The 16,746-nt window shown below is 39.2% G+C and overlaps 1 protein-coding gene across 1 annotated transcript in view; it reads right to left on the reverse strand.

Annotated features, from left to right (window-relative positions):
- Positions 1-2,778: 2,778 nt before the first annotated feature.
- The window catches only part of ptprdb (protein tyrosine phosphatase receptor type Db), a 110,142-nt gene continuing 96,174 nt past the window's right edge, over positions 2,779-16,746 (reverse strand). The window contains exons 27-35 of the mRNA XM_036583042.1: positions 13,781-13,900; positions 12,192-12,346; positions 8,642-8,927; positions 8,339-8,517; positions 8,043-8,169; positions 7,752-7,877; positions 6,807-6,961; positions 5,786-5,921; positions 2,779-3,626 (exon numbers count right to left, since the gene is read on the reverse strand). Coding sequence (XP_036438935.1) covers positions 3,558-3,626; positions 5,786-5,921; positions 6,807-6,961; positions 7,752-7,877; positions 8,043-8,169; positions 8,339-8,517; positions 8,642-8,927; positions 12,192-12,346; positions 13,781-13,900 — 1,353 coding nt within the window. The 3' untranslated portion in view covers positions 2,779-3,557. The remainder of the gene's footprint in view (positions 3,627-5,785; positions 5,922-6,806; positions 6,962-7,751; positions 7,878-8,042; positions 8,170-8,338; positions 8,518-8,641; positions 8,928-12,191; positions 12,347-13,780; positions 13,901-16,746) is intronic.

The raw sequence follows: 16,746 nt of genomic DNA on the forward strand, positions 1-16,746 counted from the left end.
GCTGCAGATGGCGTCACTGTGCTAGTTGATGGGTCGTTATGTTTTTAGGTGGTGTTGAACCTGTAGTGCAGAGGTTCTTGGTCGTGGTACTCCTTAAAAGCAAATTGCTTTTTTTTTGTTTGTTTGTTTTTCCTGCTGAAAGTGTTTTAAGTGTGCCTGCACTGACCAGCTCAGGAGAGCGAAGAGAACAGTGTTTTTAATGACTATGTCTAATTTTCATCACCATTAAAAGTATTTGCAAAGATTCTGAAAACTAGATTTTGAAACTTTGCTGAAGGACTATTTAATCTGATGTATTTGGCCAAAAATTTGAGGCGTTTTCAGTCAAAAACTGATTACAATTATTATTATTAATATTACTACTACTACTCTTTTTTTTTTAACACTTTTGGCCAAAAACGTTCAGCAGCCAACATTTCGGTGGAAACATACATTTGGCACTTGAACACAGAGTAATATCACTTTAGATAAAAGCGTCTGCCAAATAAAGACGTGTAAATGTGAAAAGAATAAACAAATTGCTTACACATTTCTTACCAGTTTATTTGTAACAAATAAAGAGTTCCATGAATACCCCTGTATTCTCACACAACTCTGTCCTCACAACATAAGTAGGAAAATAAAAAAAGCATAAGATTAATTCTCTAATATATATTTACATTTACTACAAAATCAGAGGTAAATGATCATTGACAGGCCTCACTTGTGTTCACGTTAACCAATGGGTAAAATTGCAGAAACTCTCACATCACCGTTTAACAAAGTAATAAAAATGAATAAGCGATAAAATGAATATTTGGTCATTTTCACATGATGAAACATGGTCTGCCTTGGTTTGTACATCATAGTTTCACAAAGTGAACTGCATACTCACACTTCTGATGTAGCGTTTTAGACAGATCAGCAATGTGAAAACAATAAAACGTATAATAAAAGTCGGCAAATAACTGCAGCATGATAATAGGCTGATTCCAAAGGTGGATGGTAAGAGTTTTTGCAATTCAGAACTTGACACATGAGAAAGGTATTTCAACTGCAGAGATATCGAGAAACACAACAAATGCAGAAAGAAGGAAGCGTAAGGGAGGACAATGATGTCGAATGTCGCAGGGGAGCCAAACAGAGCATTTAAATTAAATCAACCGAACCTTTGGCTCCTGGTAAAAACATGTTTCCTTGAGAATCTCGGTACGTCCTCTTTCTCAATGTACCAGACTCCTGACAGAGGACTAGCGAGAGAACTACGATCACGTCATCCTTTCTCCTGTAGAACATTTAATGCTAACACTACAAGTGTATATTCTCATTATTCTTTGACACCAAAAGATATTCATTTTATATCTTAACATGCACACACTGTGAGCAGTACAGTGATATTCTTCTCAGACGGCATCAGTAACATTCCGTGCTGAAGAATTAATAAGGGTTAGTGCATAGAACAAGAGTGCAGTCATTTCCAAAACGCCAAAGAGGCTGTTCCCTAGTGTGGATTACGCCATGGCCGCTGTCGAGAACAGAGACACTAAGAGCATTTTCACATATCTTAAGCCGATCAGATTCCTGGGGTGCTTGGCCCCCTAAATTGCAACCAAAACTCTTTGTGAAATAGGGTCGCATCACAGATCTCTGTGGGCTGTTCCACAAATAGACTGCTGTGTATTTCCATGGCAAGATCTGAAATTTTTACATAGTGTGAATGACCAGAGAAGTCTTTGTGATGCCACTGCCATTGACGAGAGCATTCCTCTTTAAATTGGAAACCACAAAACTCATGTTTCTGCATCTTCATAGTGCAAATTATGTTTTATAGAACACGTAAATAACCCCCAGGAATCCCTTTTAAACTACCAAACCTCTTATGTGAAAATGCCCAAAGAGTGAACATGTCCAAAACAAAAGGATGAAGCAGCACCTTACTATCTGAAGAAGTGTTTTCAGACACTGCGCACTCTCTGAAAGGCAAAAATATAGGACGATTACAGTAACAAAAAAAAAGATGACGACATAAAATACAGTTATGTCAAACACATATAAGTTTACTTATTTGATGTAATTGCTTATGATGAATCACTGCCATGTAGGAACTTTTTAAGAACCGGAAAAATATATAAATACAAATGATTTCTTGCACATCTTTTCAAAATGCATGAATGTCACCAAATACATAAAGTTCTTTCAAAAATGTGCATGCATATACTGTAAGTAGTAAGAATTCCTAAAGGCCTTGGCAGCATAAATTTGGGTTGATTAATATGGCTTTGTAAAAAAAAAAACAACAAACATTAGTGTGTATGTACCACAGTGAGACATACTGCTTGTTGTTACCCAAGTGATATTAAAATTCTGTGGCACATGTAATCGTATTTTATCAAAGTTGTCTATAATTTAAAACGCAGGTATACATACACAGAAGTGAATCAAAACTTGAACCATTTACAACGTTTAAAACTATGATAAGGCACTACTACAGCTGAACGATCATTTGTGTTATTGTATTGAACATGTCACCATAAAGGTTTTGATAAGGTGAACTTCAAAACTTAGTGTCTCTGTTTGGTCAAGTGTAGCAAAAATTCTTTCGGTTGTTTTTTCTATCAAGTTTTCTTTGACATTTGTGCACAAAACGGTGCCTCACTTAACATTTCATAGTTAAATACCACCCAAAACAATAAATCTTTATGTGATAATATATATGAATACTATATATATATATATATATATATATATATATATATATATATATATATATATAGTTATATTTAAGTTTTTATATTTCAGTATAATATAAGATTAAACAGACAATATAATTACACTGTGGATTACCAGTCTGGGTGCTTTTCATTGAAATTCAAGGTGCACTCATATTCAGTATTGCACAGCTTTTCAAATATCTTGCGACTGCCAATCCTCTCCTTTCGTATATGTGCATGTCTGTGTGTATTGTGTTATCTGTAGGCTGAAACAGAAGGTAGTGGCACAAGCTCCAAAACTTAAGCAATTAGGTATTAGTCCTAATCTCTTTCAGTCATAGACACAAGTGACTTAGTGGTGTCCACTTTACAATTGGTGACACAAATCAGTGGCAAAATTCATTCGAAAACACTTAGCTTTGTTAATCAAAACTGTTTTTAAAGTGTGATTAAACAAACATTCCTAATCGTTTGGCCACTCATCTCCCAGGTGCTTTGTCCACAGTGTCTGTAACTGTTCAACCTAGACAGAATACTTCACCTAGGAGTTCCTGTCCAATCAACTGTTATGCAATTACCCACTGCAGCTTATTTTATGCTCTCGGAACGAGTGTATCACATAGGCTCGCTCCAAAGCTGGCTCAGTTTGTTCACTCTGAGTTCAGCTTAAGGAAGCTTCAGGTTGAACTGAACAAAATGACCTGTGGCTCAACTTGATGTAGCCTTTAACTGAACCCGTAACCCAAGAATACAGCTTCAAGGTGTAATTGCCCAGACAGTGTGAAGACAGTGGCGCAATGGGAGAAAGTGGTTTGGTACGGCAGATAACAAGGGAAATGGTCTGTTGGTCCAGAGAAACTGGAAAGCTTATGTTGCATAGTGATCAAAACTGCCCAGGTACTCCAGTGCTGCACGGTAGCAAAACTGGTACTGCTCCTATGGGACACAGAAAGTCAGAGGTAACATAATTGTAAGAGTTCATTTCTTTAATAAACACTCAACTTCCAAAAAGTCAAAATTTCACCATGTGAAGGTTTTATGCAAGCCGCCACACCAAATGTTGTAGTTATAGATATTGTTGATATATGTTGAGGATATACGGTGGCATAAATGTGTTTATAATATGACCAAAAGAATTTGGACACCTGACCATTACACCTATATGAGCTTGTTGGAAGTACCATTCCAAAACCATGTGCATTAATATGGAGTTGGCCCCCTTTGTGACTATAACAGTCCCACTTTTGTGGGAAAGCTTTCTGCAAGATTTTGGATTGTGTCTGTGGGAATTTGTGCGTATTCAGTCAAAAGGGCATTTGTGAGGCCAGGAACTGATCTGACAGGGGCGCAATCATGCTGGAGCAGGAAAGGGTCTTCTCTAAACTGTTGCCACAAAGTTGGAAGCAAATGTCTCTGTATGGTGTAGTATTAACAGCAACCCTGAAAACAACCCCAGACCATTATCCCTCCTCCACCAAACTTTACTGCTGGCACTTTGCATTCAGGTAGGTAGTGTTCTCCTGGTGTCCGCCAAACACAGATTTGTCTGTAAGACTGCCAGATAGTGAAGCGTGATTCATCACTCCAGAGAACGTTTTGACTGCTCCAGATTTTAGTGGCAGCGTGCTTTACACCACTCCAGCCCAGGCTTGGTATTGAATATAGTAATTTTTGGACTGTATACAGATGCTCAGCCATTAAAAAATTCATTTCATAAAGCTCCCATCTTATGGTAAAGTTGCTCTAAGAGGCTGTTTGAAACTCTGTGAGACTGACTCTGTGAAAGTGAGTGATGCAACAGAGTTTTTTTATGTGCTATGTGCCTCAGCACTCGGCGGCCTTGCTGTAGTGAGTGATGCAACAGAGCTTTATATGCACTTTGCGCTTCAGTGCTCTGCGCCCTTGCTCTCTGAGTTTGTGTGGGCCACTGCTCCCTAGCTAAGCTGTTGTTGCTCCTAGACACTTCCATTTCACTAAAATAGTACTTACAGTTGACTGATCTAGAAGAGCAGAAATTTCAGACTGACTTGTGGCAGTCCCACGTTTAAAGTCACTGAGCTCTTCAGTACGGCCAATTCTACTGTCAGTGGCTATGACTGATTTTTATAAACTTTTTATATACTTGTTAGCGATAGATGTGGCTGAAATGAGCTCAAAAATTAAGAAGAGTGTCCACATTTTGGCCATATAGTGTAGATATTTATCTCAACCATTGTATCGTTCAATTACATGGATATTTGTTCTGCGCTTAGCTATCCACACTTGAATGTCACTAACGTTAGGTAGCAAGCAGTCTGCCAGGACTTTTGCAGAGATGAGAGGAGAACTTCTAATAAGAAGTTCTACCTTTGCACCCTAAATGAATGACTCCCTCCCCAGTGTTGAAATGCTGTTGCCATTTTTGTAACAAATGCTATGCAGCCGGTGGCAGTCCAGCAAAACTAGGGTTGCCTAGTCTCATTTTATATAGATTTAGATATTTTGATATAGATTTAAATCTTACAAACACCAAAATGTAATTCTATGATGTTTCATTCAATATTTTAACGATTCTGAGTCATTAAACACTGTAAGTCCTGTACTGTAATCATCTAAAGTGTGGTCCAAATGTCTGAGGCCACTTGTGAAAATGCTTTTGCATTCCTAATGTGATTTAATGGAATTTAATTACAAATTACATCATCAGCATAACGATATTAGTAAAAAGCAGTTTCTTTGAAATGCCCCCCTTTCTTTTATGAGAGTCTGCACTCTGTGGACTGTGGAAAAGCCTCTGATGAGTAGATCCACCTGAGTCATCTGAATTTTCTATGTTTTAAATGTTTCAAATTCTAAACTTTTCGATGGTTTATTTGTAGGGTCAAATGAAAAACAATCCCAAATTTTCAAAGTGGTCTCTTTTGGTCCTCACTGTAATTACTATAATTTTTGATTATTTGATTGTTTGACAGTCATGATGTTGCAAAGGACTTGTATACTGAATTCATTTCATACATTTATCTGAAAACAGATTTGTTTTATATGACTCAAACCACTTATTCCAAAATTTTGAACAGTAGTGTCAGCAGTGTATGTTCAAGTGCAAGTGTGCTTACCTCTGTCTGCACCATAGCTGGTCTCTGTGTTCGCAGCATTTTGACAGTTTGGAAGATGTCGACCACTCCTTCATAACGCATCCTCTCCAACACTATACTCAAAGTGATAAATACCCCTGTCCTCCCAACACCAGCACTGTAACACACGAAGACCATTTCTTACCAGTCAACTATTGTACAGACCTCACTACTACTGCATACAACACAATATTACAACAGCAGCTAGAAAAAGCACAGATAATAGTTAATTTCACTCAATTGGTTCACTCAATTTTGAATTATTTTATGTTAATGTCACAATAGCTATAGGTTCATAAAAACATTTTTTAGTTGATACCACAGCAAAAGCAGAAATGTCATTAAGCACAATCACTTATGTATACACTATTAAAACGTGTCATCACGTCATAGGCTATATCATGAAAGTTATCATTTAACAAAAATATCAATCAAACAAAAATAAAGGAAATGTGTGCTTCTATTTTTTGGACATGATACAACTTACATCTGAAATATTTTATGGCACCATTTGCAGAATGGGTTTTGAAGTCCAGTACATTACCATGCTCAACTGCTTTAAATTGAAAGTTTTTTTCCATACCTATTTTTTTAACAGACGGCAGTTGAAACAATGAAAAAAACCTAATCAAATCAATGCTGAAGCCGCAGTTTACTATGTATGTAGTAATTCCTCCGTTTGGTGATGCAGGCGACAATGTGATGTCTAGACAAATGCAGTCAAGAGGTCTCCGAACATACGCTGGTTAGGGGTTTCTGCCTCAAAATGATGTTGCTTTGAAACATCTTTTTGTTTGATGTGTACTGCTGGTCATCATGTTTTTTTGGTATGTGTGCCACACTCTTTACTTGCAGTCAGAGAGGATTGTGGTTCTGATTTAACAGGCACTACAGAAAAAAAATCAACTTGGCACCAAAAAATCCTAATACTTTTGACATCTCTATTTTATGTGTTTTACCACGTTACCCATTTCTTACCTCGCCAATCAGGACATTCACTCACCTGCAGTGTACTGTGATTGGTCCATCTTGACCGAACTGCTCTTTTGTTTTGTGTACTTGACCAATGAAATCAATGAAGCCTTCTCCAGATTTTGGCACACCCTGCTCTGGCCAGTCAGTGAACTGGAACTGCCGCACAGTTCGGGACTGTCCATCCTAAGAAAAGAAATGTGAAATGAAGCCTCAGTAAAATATATGTGTGTGTGTGTGTGTGTGTGTGTGTGTGTGTGTTAGTGTGTATGACGAAATAGCCAGATCATTCCAGACTGCTCCAGAAAAAGACAGGGTGTCTTGGTACATGGTGAGTTAGAGCTGTGTGACTCACTGAGTGAGTGAGAGTTCTCATTCTCCACAATAATAAAAAAAATGAAAACTGTACCATTTCAGGAACATTCTGCAAGTTCCCAGATCAGTTTTTTTGCGAACTTTTTAGAGCCTAATGTGGATATCGTCTGTAGTTGTGTATCATTAAAAAGAAATTTAGATGTTGCTCTCAAGTTGCGCATTTGTTGAAGGTTTTGCGCTATTGTTGGTTAATCGTGAGAATCCATTACAGCATACCTGGTCCTGTTAAATTGGCTGAAGTGCAGCACAATATATACAGAAATATCAAAAAACTACCATTGCTAAATGTGTAACTACTTACCTTAGAATCTTAGAAAAATAAAAAAATGATAATATATAATAAATATGATCCATGTTGTGTAATGAAAATGCCTTCAAGTATCATGATATTTTATTTCTGTATTATTGTCTACCCTTAATTCCAATGAGGAAAAAATGTGGCTTTCACTTGGATAAAATACACTGAATTACAATTAGAACTGACTTTAGATGTACCCAGTAGCTACCCAGTGGCTTCTGCACTGTAACGCATAAAAATGTTTCTTACAGAAAACCCTCATAATAAAAGTAATGTGTGTGCAAATGTTAATAAGTAACATACTCTGGCATCAGTCACTTTAAATTCTCTCAGGATGTACTGGGGCATGTTGTACTCGGCCATGGGATCTACCACAAAATACTGATAGCGTGCGGACCTTTCTGATGGCCAGTACTGATGGCATTTCTCCTGCAAAAGTAAACACACATTTAGACACGTTAATTTTATATTGGGTTCATCCAATTCACAATGCAAGAGAATGCCATGAAGTAATACAGACAGAGAAAATGTTAGAATTTGTAATTTTGCAAATGTGTGAGAAAAAGAGAGCGTTCTCATTAGATTGTAACTAACCCTTCCCATCTCTCTGAGTTTAGTGAGCATGACTACAATAGTGGAGTTGTGTTCCCATAGCATCCTCCAGTAATCTTCAGCTGTCTCAGCCAGAGGACCCTGTGTAGCTATATATGCCCTCTGCTGCCTACGGGGAGATGGGGGGGTTGGGTAAGGAGAAAGAGAGAGAGACATTACAATACATTCTGTATTATAAAACCTACCACCTATACCACCCAATGAAACTTGCTTCTAACTTACATAAACCTTTTTTCTATTTCAAATATTAGATGCTGACTTATTATGAAAAGCCATACCTATATCCATCTATAAAGCTGGCATTGACATAGTCTGAGCCCTCCACTCCACGAATCGGCTGCAAGCTCACCCGTGTGCTCTCGTAGGGCATGATATTGACCAGTCTGTTTTTAAACTTATTGCAGGGCAGGTTAGCACTCACAAATCGAGAGTTGTGCGCCCTGGCATTGGCTAATCTCTAAACCATAACACAGAACAGAAGAGGGAAATTATTAGTTTTTCAAGTGCAGGGCAGTGGGCCTCCAGAACCAGGGTGGAGAAACAGTGAGCTAGACCATAAAGAGTTGGGATCTAGCACTCACTTTAAACTCCTGCTCCATCCCGCTGATGTTGTCAGGTGGTTCGGCCTGTGTCAGCCTCTGTATGTAGGCGTATAGATTCCGTGCAGGAACCTCTGTGTTGCCGCAGGTGACGGCTTCCAGCAGTGCGTCGTAAATGAAGACGTATTGCTCCTCTGTCTGTACCATGTAGTTCCGCTGCGAGCGCATCAGGGTCACATGGCCATAGACATCAATTGTCTTCTCCTGTTTCACTCGCTCCAGCATGGCGTCGATCACGATGAAGCACCCTGTACGGCCAACTCCAGCACTGAAAGAGGACAGAAAAACAGAAGTGCAAACCCTGGGGTATCAAGACTCAGACCCTGGAGAACCACATCGCAGCAAATGTCTTCTCAGATTTACCACACTTAATTATAACCTAACTGAACTAATCAGTTAGTTACCAGACCCTTCGTGTGTTTTGTGTACACGTTTAAGTGCTTCAAGTGTCTGCATCTGTGAATCTGCAAACATATGCAGGCATTATATGCACACATTTACACAGGTGTCATCTAACCTGCTTGCTTGTAACACAAGCACTAGGGGGCAGTGTTGCATTCAGTGGAATATACAGAAAATGATAAAGAGTCCAAGAAACAACAATCCATTTCAACCCTGGAAAAACTTTAATTGCATTGCAATAAAGCAAGAATGAAAGAAGAAGCGGGACTGTTGCTGTGGGCGGCCAACTAGATTACTAGGCCCATCCAAAACTGGCTGGCATACAAATGTTACACAGATTAAATGATTCGTATTTTGCATGAAAACAAAAAATCTTTCATAGAAAAAAAAAAAACTGGCAGAATTTGCAAAACATTAAAAACATTTAGATGGACAGGCCCATCCAGCAGCAACCGGACTGGACCATTCTCCCTGAATCCAATGCGTGGTAACACAGAGAATATGTGCTTTGAACTGTTTTGAGTACAAAGGTTCAAATAAAAAAAAAAAAATATCTGGAATGTTCTCCTTTGTTTCTACCTTCACCAGTATTTTCTTAAATAAGGCTAAGGCTTTGTCACATCAGCTGTTTATGCATATTTTTGTTTAAGTGCTTCAGCCACACTCTTTACATAAAGTACATAAAATCAAACACATAGGGATGCAATCTCCATAGACAAACACACAGTAGAATGGGTTGTACAGAACAGCTCAGTGACTTTAAGCATGGCACTGTCGTCGGATGCCACCTTTGCCACAAGTCGGTTCATGAAATTTCTGCCCCACTAGATTAAGTGGGTGCTATTATTGTGAAATGGAAGCGTCTAGCAGAAAAAACAGCTCAACCACAGACTGGCAGACCAGGCACACACTGACAGAGCGGGGCCAGAGATTGCTGAAGCGTGTAGCATGTAAAACCTGTGTAGCCACTGTTGCATCTTTCAATACAGAGTTCCAAATTGTCTTTGGAAGAAACATTAGCACAAGAACTGCACGTCAGGAGCTTCATGAAATGGATTTCCACTGCCAAGCAGCTGCACACAAGCCTACGATCACTATGCACAATGCCAAGCATTGGCTGGAGCAGTCCCCTTTTCTCTATTTTTAATTTTTTACATTAATGGTAAAACCTTCCTCTCTGTTCATATTGCTCTTGTGCCTCTTGAGTCTCAGTTCCTCTCATAGTGTCTTCGCTCTTAGGGAGTTTTTCCTTGCCACTGTCGCCACTGTCTTGCCTGTGCCCAGATTTTTCTGTAAAGCTCCTCTGTGAGAACACCTGTTGTAAAAACTGCTATGGAGGAACGCCACTATCTAACAGTCTGATGCGCGAACCTGGTGGATGCCTAGAAACTGCTTGTTTAGTTTGGTGTAGGGGGGATAATGGTCTGGCAGTCTGGGTCTATTTTTCAGGGTTTGGGCTAGGCCCCTTTGTTCCAGTGAACAATGTTAATGCTAAAGTATACAAAGACATTTTAGACAATTAAATGCTTCCAACTTTGTGCCAACAGATTGGGGAAGACCCTTTCCTGTTCCAGCATGACTGTGCCCCAATGTACAAAGTGAGGCCCATAAAGACGTGTTTAATGAGTTTGGTGTGGAGGAACTCCAGTGGCCTACACAGAGCCTTGACTTCAACCACCATTTAGCACCTTTGGAATGCTTTGGAATGTCAGCTGCAAACCAGGCCTTCTCATCCAACATCAGTGCCTCACCTATTTTGACTGAATGGGCACAAATACCCACAGATACACTCCATGTTGTGGAAATGTAGCGGAGGCTGTTAGAGCCTATTAGAACCTCAAAGGGGGTCCAACTCCATATTAATGTCCATGTCACAGAAGCATTAAAAAGGTGAAAAAACTTTCAATTACAGCATCAAGTGGCACATTCAGTGGAAACAGCACTGCTATGGTTCGCCCAGGCAGCATTTTCACAATTAGAAAAAAGACATAAATAAAACAAAAACAAAACATTTGTGTGAACAGCTCAACTGGAACAGATGCAAAATGAAATGCTAAGTTAATGTTAAGTTAAACTACAAGAAAAATTGGAAAATGCCACACAACATGCAAGTACAGGCAAACATAGGTCAAAACGTCTTTGAGGTAACTTCTACTAAATTCTGACTGCACGACTGAAAAATGGCCATGTTTCCACATGATTAATCGTGACCGGGTGGCTGGAAAACATCGACACCGTCATGTCTGAACTATTGAAAATGACATCACCCAATGTCCTGAAGAGATCTATACTTGGGGAACTTGGAAAAAGATAAATGCTTAAACCAGTGGCTGCCCACTGGGATCCAACTGCCTGGTTTAAAATTTGGCTCAAGCAACAGGTCCGTTAATAAAATAATGGATGTAATAAAGAAGAATTCAGTTGTTTTCAGTTATTTGTGGCCATATTATGCCAGCGTCATCCAAACCAATTGCTACACTTCTGTGTTCAACCAACCAGCAAATACTTGACACACAGTACTGTAAAGATTTCCGCTTCTCTGTGAACCTCTGCAAAGAAACTCAAGCTCTCCTAGATCTCCTTAGTATCTTAATATTTCCTTTATAGCTTGGTAGATTCTTAGACAACAATGAGATCACATGAAAAGACAAAAGAGGCTTTTGATTTCAATACTCTTACTGTCTCCTTTTGAGTTTTAGTAGAGATCTAAATAAAGTCACACGTTGTGCTCAGATTCGTTCAGATAACAACACTCATCTGCAACTAAACTCTCATCTCTCCTATTTTTCCTGAGGAATTTAGGACAGTCACCATGAAGTTTCCTGAGCCAACAAAAAGCAAAATTTTAGCGATAAAATCTTCTTGGTGGAGCATCCTAAGGTGAGGTGAACACTCACTTGCATTGTGCTGCTCTCATCCAGCACCTTAGTTGTGTCACTCATCCGTGAAATACTTAGGATGCTGAGGGATTGATCCAGATTACACTACATGACTTCTATTTGTCATAGTACACTGACCAGTGAAAACTATTTCAGGTTAGGGAAGAAGGTAATTCAGCATAAAAAAGCAACTTCACTTCAAGTTTATCAACGTGCTAGTGTAATAGTGCAGGGCTCAGTGGTAGAAATACCTGCAGTGGACCACGATGGGGCCAGCATCTGGAGGATTGCATGCTTTAACCCTGCGGAGGAAGGCCAAGAAGGGGGTGGGATGCTCAGGTACACCATGGTCAGGCCAGGCTGTAAACTGAAACTGCCGGACTTCACGCCTCTCACTGCTGCCACTCTGCTTAGCACAAACAGAACCTAAACTGCAAAACTGGGCTTTACACATTCATGTGAGAGTATATAAACTTGTGTGCTGTTTTTGCTTGTGTGTGAGAGAGAAAGAGAGACAGGAGAAAGAGACAGAGAGCAAAAATGTGACTGTGTGACAGAGCAAAGAAGTGAGAATGCGTGGTGTTACTTGGAGTTCACACTGGTTATGGCATGTCAGTAACATATACGTGCAGTGTAAGTGAAGAATGAGCAACTATATGTTGTTTCCATTCCGTAAGTCTTGCATAGGCTATTTCCAAGGTAATGTTTCACCTACCTATCTGCACTTGGCAACAAGTTTAATTGCATGATCTGTATGCATGAGTCTGGCCAATTAAACAGCACATTTTACAGCAGGTTTAAATTATGATGGCACAAACAGTGCGTAGAGGTCAGAGACCACCCTTCGTTTATTTAATTTCCAATCAAAATGGCCATTAAGTTATTTATTTAAAGCAAGAAAAATTAACAGAAAATTACAGCAGGCTCAACAACTAAATTTAGTATAAACATTTTCATCTTTTAGTGTGTCCATCTTTTAACTTTATTACAGCTTCCATTCTTTTTAGTAGACTTGCTATCAGCCTTTTAAAGAAATCTACAAGGATATTTTGTCACACCTCTAAAGTTCAGTCTTTAGCCCAGTCCCATTTCACCCCTTGGCCCTACCACTCAGCCCTTAGCCCTCTGTTTTGGCGTTCAGGTCTAGGGGTAGGGTGCCCATTTTTTGTTGAGATAGAGGGGTAGGGCGAAGTGTTAGGGCTACCCTTCAAACGAAGGTTTTTCAGAGGCACACTTCAAACAGAGTGTTATGAGAAAAAAAAAAACGTCAAGAGGCTGTGCGAGCGACTAAAGAAACTCATAAATGTGAGTATTTTCTCTATTAAAAATTGACGATAACCATTGTTTTATCTTAGTTTATTGTTGTGTCAATGTATTATGGTCATTTTCTTCATAACAAGCATAAAACATCGCTAGTAGTATGCTAACGTCTCGGTAACAAGGGGAAGGGGTAAAAATAAAAAATGTGATTGGGCCTTTGAAGCTGGTTTTCTGCTTCTCATCCTAGTAATTTCAATTACAAATTTAGACTCATCCGTCCACTAAAATCCTACTCCACATCTCAAATGTCGAGCTTTGGTGTTCTAGTGCAATTTTCAATCTTTTTTGTCTGTTTTCTTTTTCTTGACAGCTACACATGGAACCATAGCGTTGAGTTAAACTTAAAAAAAGCTTCAGAAGAACTAAATGAGAGCAAGAAAGAGAGAAAAACGAGAGAAATGCAGAATAGGAGTGCGTGTGTGTGAGAGGCAAAGTGTGGGAGCGTGAGGACAACAGGGAGATCTAATGAGCATAAGCATGTGTTAGAGAGAGAGAGGACAGTGTGTTTATGAGTGTTTACCTTAAACAGAGCGAAAGTCCTGACGCAGTAAGTGGCGAGCTCCACGGTGTCCAGCACAGAAACCTGCATGAGGCCGTACGTCTCTGTGCCTCTGCTGGGCCAGTACTGATCACACTTGTTCTGCACACAGAGCAGCACACAGTAACTAAACTGCCACAGCACAGACAATACTGAATCACTGATTCATAAGGCAGATCTACAGAAAACTCACGACTACATACAGCAACTATATATCAAACATGGCACCACTTCATATTAGGGGTGTCTCAATCAGGTTATTTTGCCCCCAGATCCTTTAATACAGATGATACCGAGTCTGAACCAATATTTATGTTTTTGTACATAATACAGCACACTGTACACTTAGCAATACTAATTCAGTTTAGGTTGGATATGCTAGGCTAGCAATAATTTTAAATGCTACAGTAAAATCACTTAATTTGTAGAGTGTGCACAGGGTGAAGTGATGTTTTTTTTGTCATGGCTTTGAACATGCCATGAATAGCCACACACTCATATTTTAAGACAATACATTAAGACAGTATTGATTTTGCCAAAAAATCAAAAAATTTTCACAACTGTCCACTTACCCCAGTAGTAGTTAATAAGCCAAGGCATATTTAATGTCTATATTTTGCTGGAGCTATGAGGCTAACATTGCAATCAAACACTAGAAGTCTAGATTTGTCATCAAAATCTTTCCCATAAATATATCCCCAAAACATCTCTCACTCAAACTACATCCAGGACTTCGTTAAATTCGCAGAGACTTGTCAATGTGATTTAAGACAACAGTATAATTTACTGTGAACGAAAGTGTAGCTCAACATTGCAGGTTATTTTATACAACAGGGGTGCAGAATCCGACTCCTTGTTGCATGCACACACCTCATGTAGGCATGCAGATGCTAGATCTGAGATTTATGTTGTTTCTATTTTTAAACATATGCCAGAAAGTATCCAGAGCCCCATCTTATTAGCAAATTCAACTACTTTAAGGTGCACGCATAGCTGACACAGGTGTTTGTCTGCACTTATAGTGCATAGTTTCATGTCTGATACCGATAATGATACTGCAACTAATCCAATGCTGTCTTTTTCCCTCTTTTAAACAACTAAGCTTTTGATAATACATTCGTCTAGTTCTAACACTCAAAGTAATGTATACCTCAATGACAGCAAAAAAACAAGTTGCAATGTAGATCATAACATAAAAATAATAGCATTTGCAGTATAAAATGTACAGTGGAACACAGTAGGATAGACATGGAGCCATAAGGCACTCACAACTGAAACTCTAGGCTATTAGATCTGACATGAAGTCACTCACTAACTTATGAGTTACTCAAAAGCTCGAAAGCTACTGTTCACGTGAAACATGCTGCTCATCTGTCTTGTGACTAGGGCTGTCAAAATTGGCCAAAAATGAACACACAGGTTTAAACCATTCAAATATCTATTTTTGCGTGTTATATGCATAAGAAGGCAAACCAGTACCATAGTACTGAAGAGTACATCTAGCAATGATTCAGTTCCCTCTGAAATTCACGAACCAAGTCCCCAGAAGCGCACATTCACTGAAAAGAAATCTGCAACAAATAACACTGCAACGACGGAAAGTAAAAAAGTGCAAGAAAGGTGTAAATAATTGCTTTGCCACCGACTGCACTTTCCATTATTTCAGTGCTGCGTGAATTTATTTTTATATTTTCGAGATGTGCCCTCAGGTTGCTAGTGCTGGAATGGTAGGCTAACTGTAGCTTACACAGCTTGCATACAACTTTATCTCGAGATTTCACAATTTTGCTGTCTACTGACCTTTAAGTACTGCCACTCAGTATTTCCAAAAGGGGCTTTTTAGATCGCTTGGAGTGCAACTCGCTCTCTCTGCAGCCAAGCTAGGTTGTGAACTCTTTGCCATCATTAGCACATGATTGTTGAATTACTAAATTGTTTGCTTGTTTCAGATGGACCTACATTTCATTTTAAATCATGAAAGTGACGTTGTATGACTACTGTCCATCATACAGTGCATTCAGTGCACTCAGGCCCATTTGAGAACTCACTTAGCAAACAGCCACAGTAATGCTACTTTTTTCCACTATCTAATATTAATTTTTACAATCGAATGTCTATTTTTTACAATTCGATTATATAATCGAATTTACGATATTCACTAACAGCCCTAATTGTGACATATCTTGCTCAAAGTTTATGTGATAGTTTGGACTAATGGATCATATCTGATTACACCTTTTTTTTCTTCTGATATCCAATCCCATGATTTTGGCCAGTATCATGAATCAACAGTATGCTCTGGTGCAGCCACACATGAGCCTACAGTCACCATGCCCAATGCCCAATGTCAGCTAGAGGGGTATAAAGCCTCCCAGCACTGGGCTGTGGTGCAGTGAAACTGCATTCTCTGGAGTGATGGGGCTCCATCCAATATCCTTGAGCTAGAGAGGCATTTATGATCCAGAACAAATCATCCAATTCCTCACAGCAGTGACTGCAGCAAAGGGGAACAAACTGCTGAAGACTTGCTTAATGTGTGCAAGTAAAGGTTGTGTTGTGCTAAAATGGCTTTCCACTGAATTTAGCTACACAGTGAAGTTCTGTTCATTTTTTTCCATTCACAGCAAGTCTTACTGTGTTCTCAACCACATCAACAAGTCTGTGCGACCTCCTGGACGCGGTCTGAGAAAAGCTTTGGGGATGTATCTACGTAAAACATTGGTGACTATTAACTTCTAGAGTGTAGCTCCAGCACAAGTGAAACCTTGACATTGGTCCACTATGAGTGGTATACACAGAAACTGGGTAAATCTGGCTAAACTAGCCTTACCAAAGGATCATAATTGGATTGAGCTTAAGCTGATGTTGATCCATTAAAATGCATTGAAAATTCAAATCAATTCTGATAGTAATCTTTTAATCTCAGGGCTCCTATATACAGCAGTTTA

Source organism: Colossoma macropomum, unplaced genomic scaffold (assembly GCF_904425465.1).
Source record: "Colossoma macropomum unplaced genomic scaffold, Colossoma_macropomum, whole genome shotgun sequence".
NCBI lineage: Eukaryota > Metazoa > Chordata > Actinopteri > Characiformes > Serrasalmidae > Colossoma > Colossoma macropomum.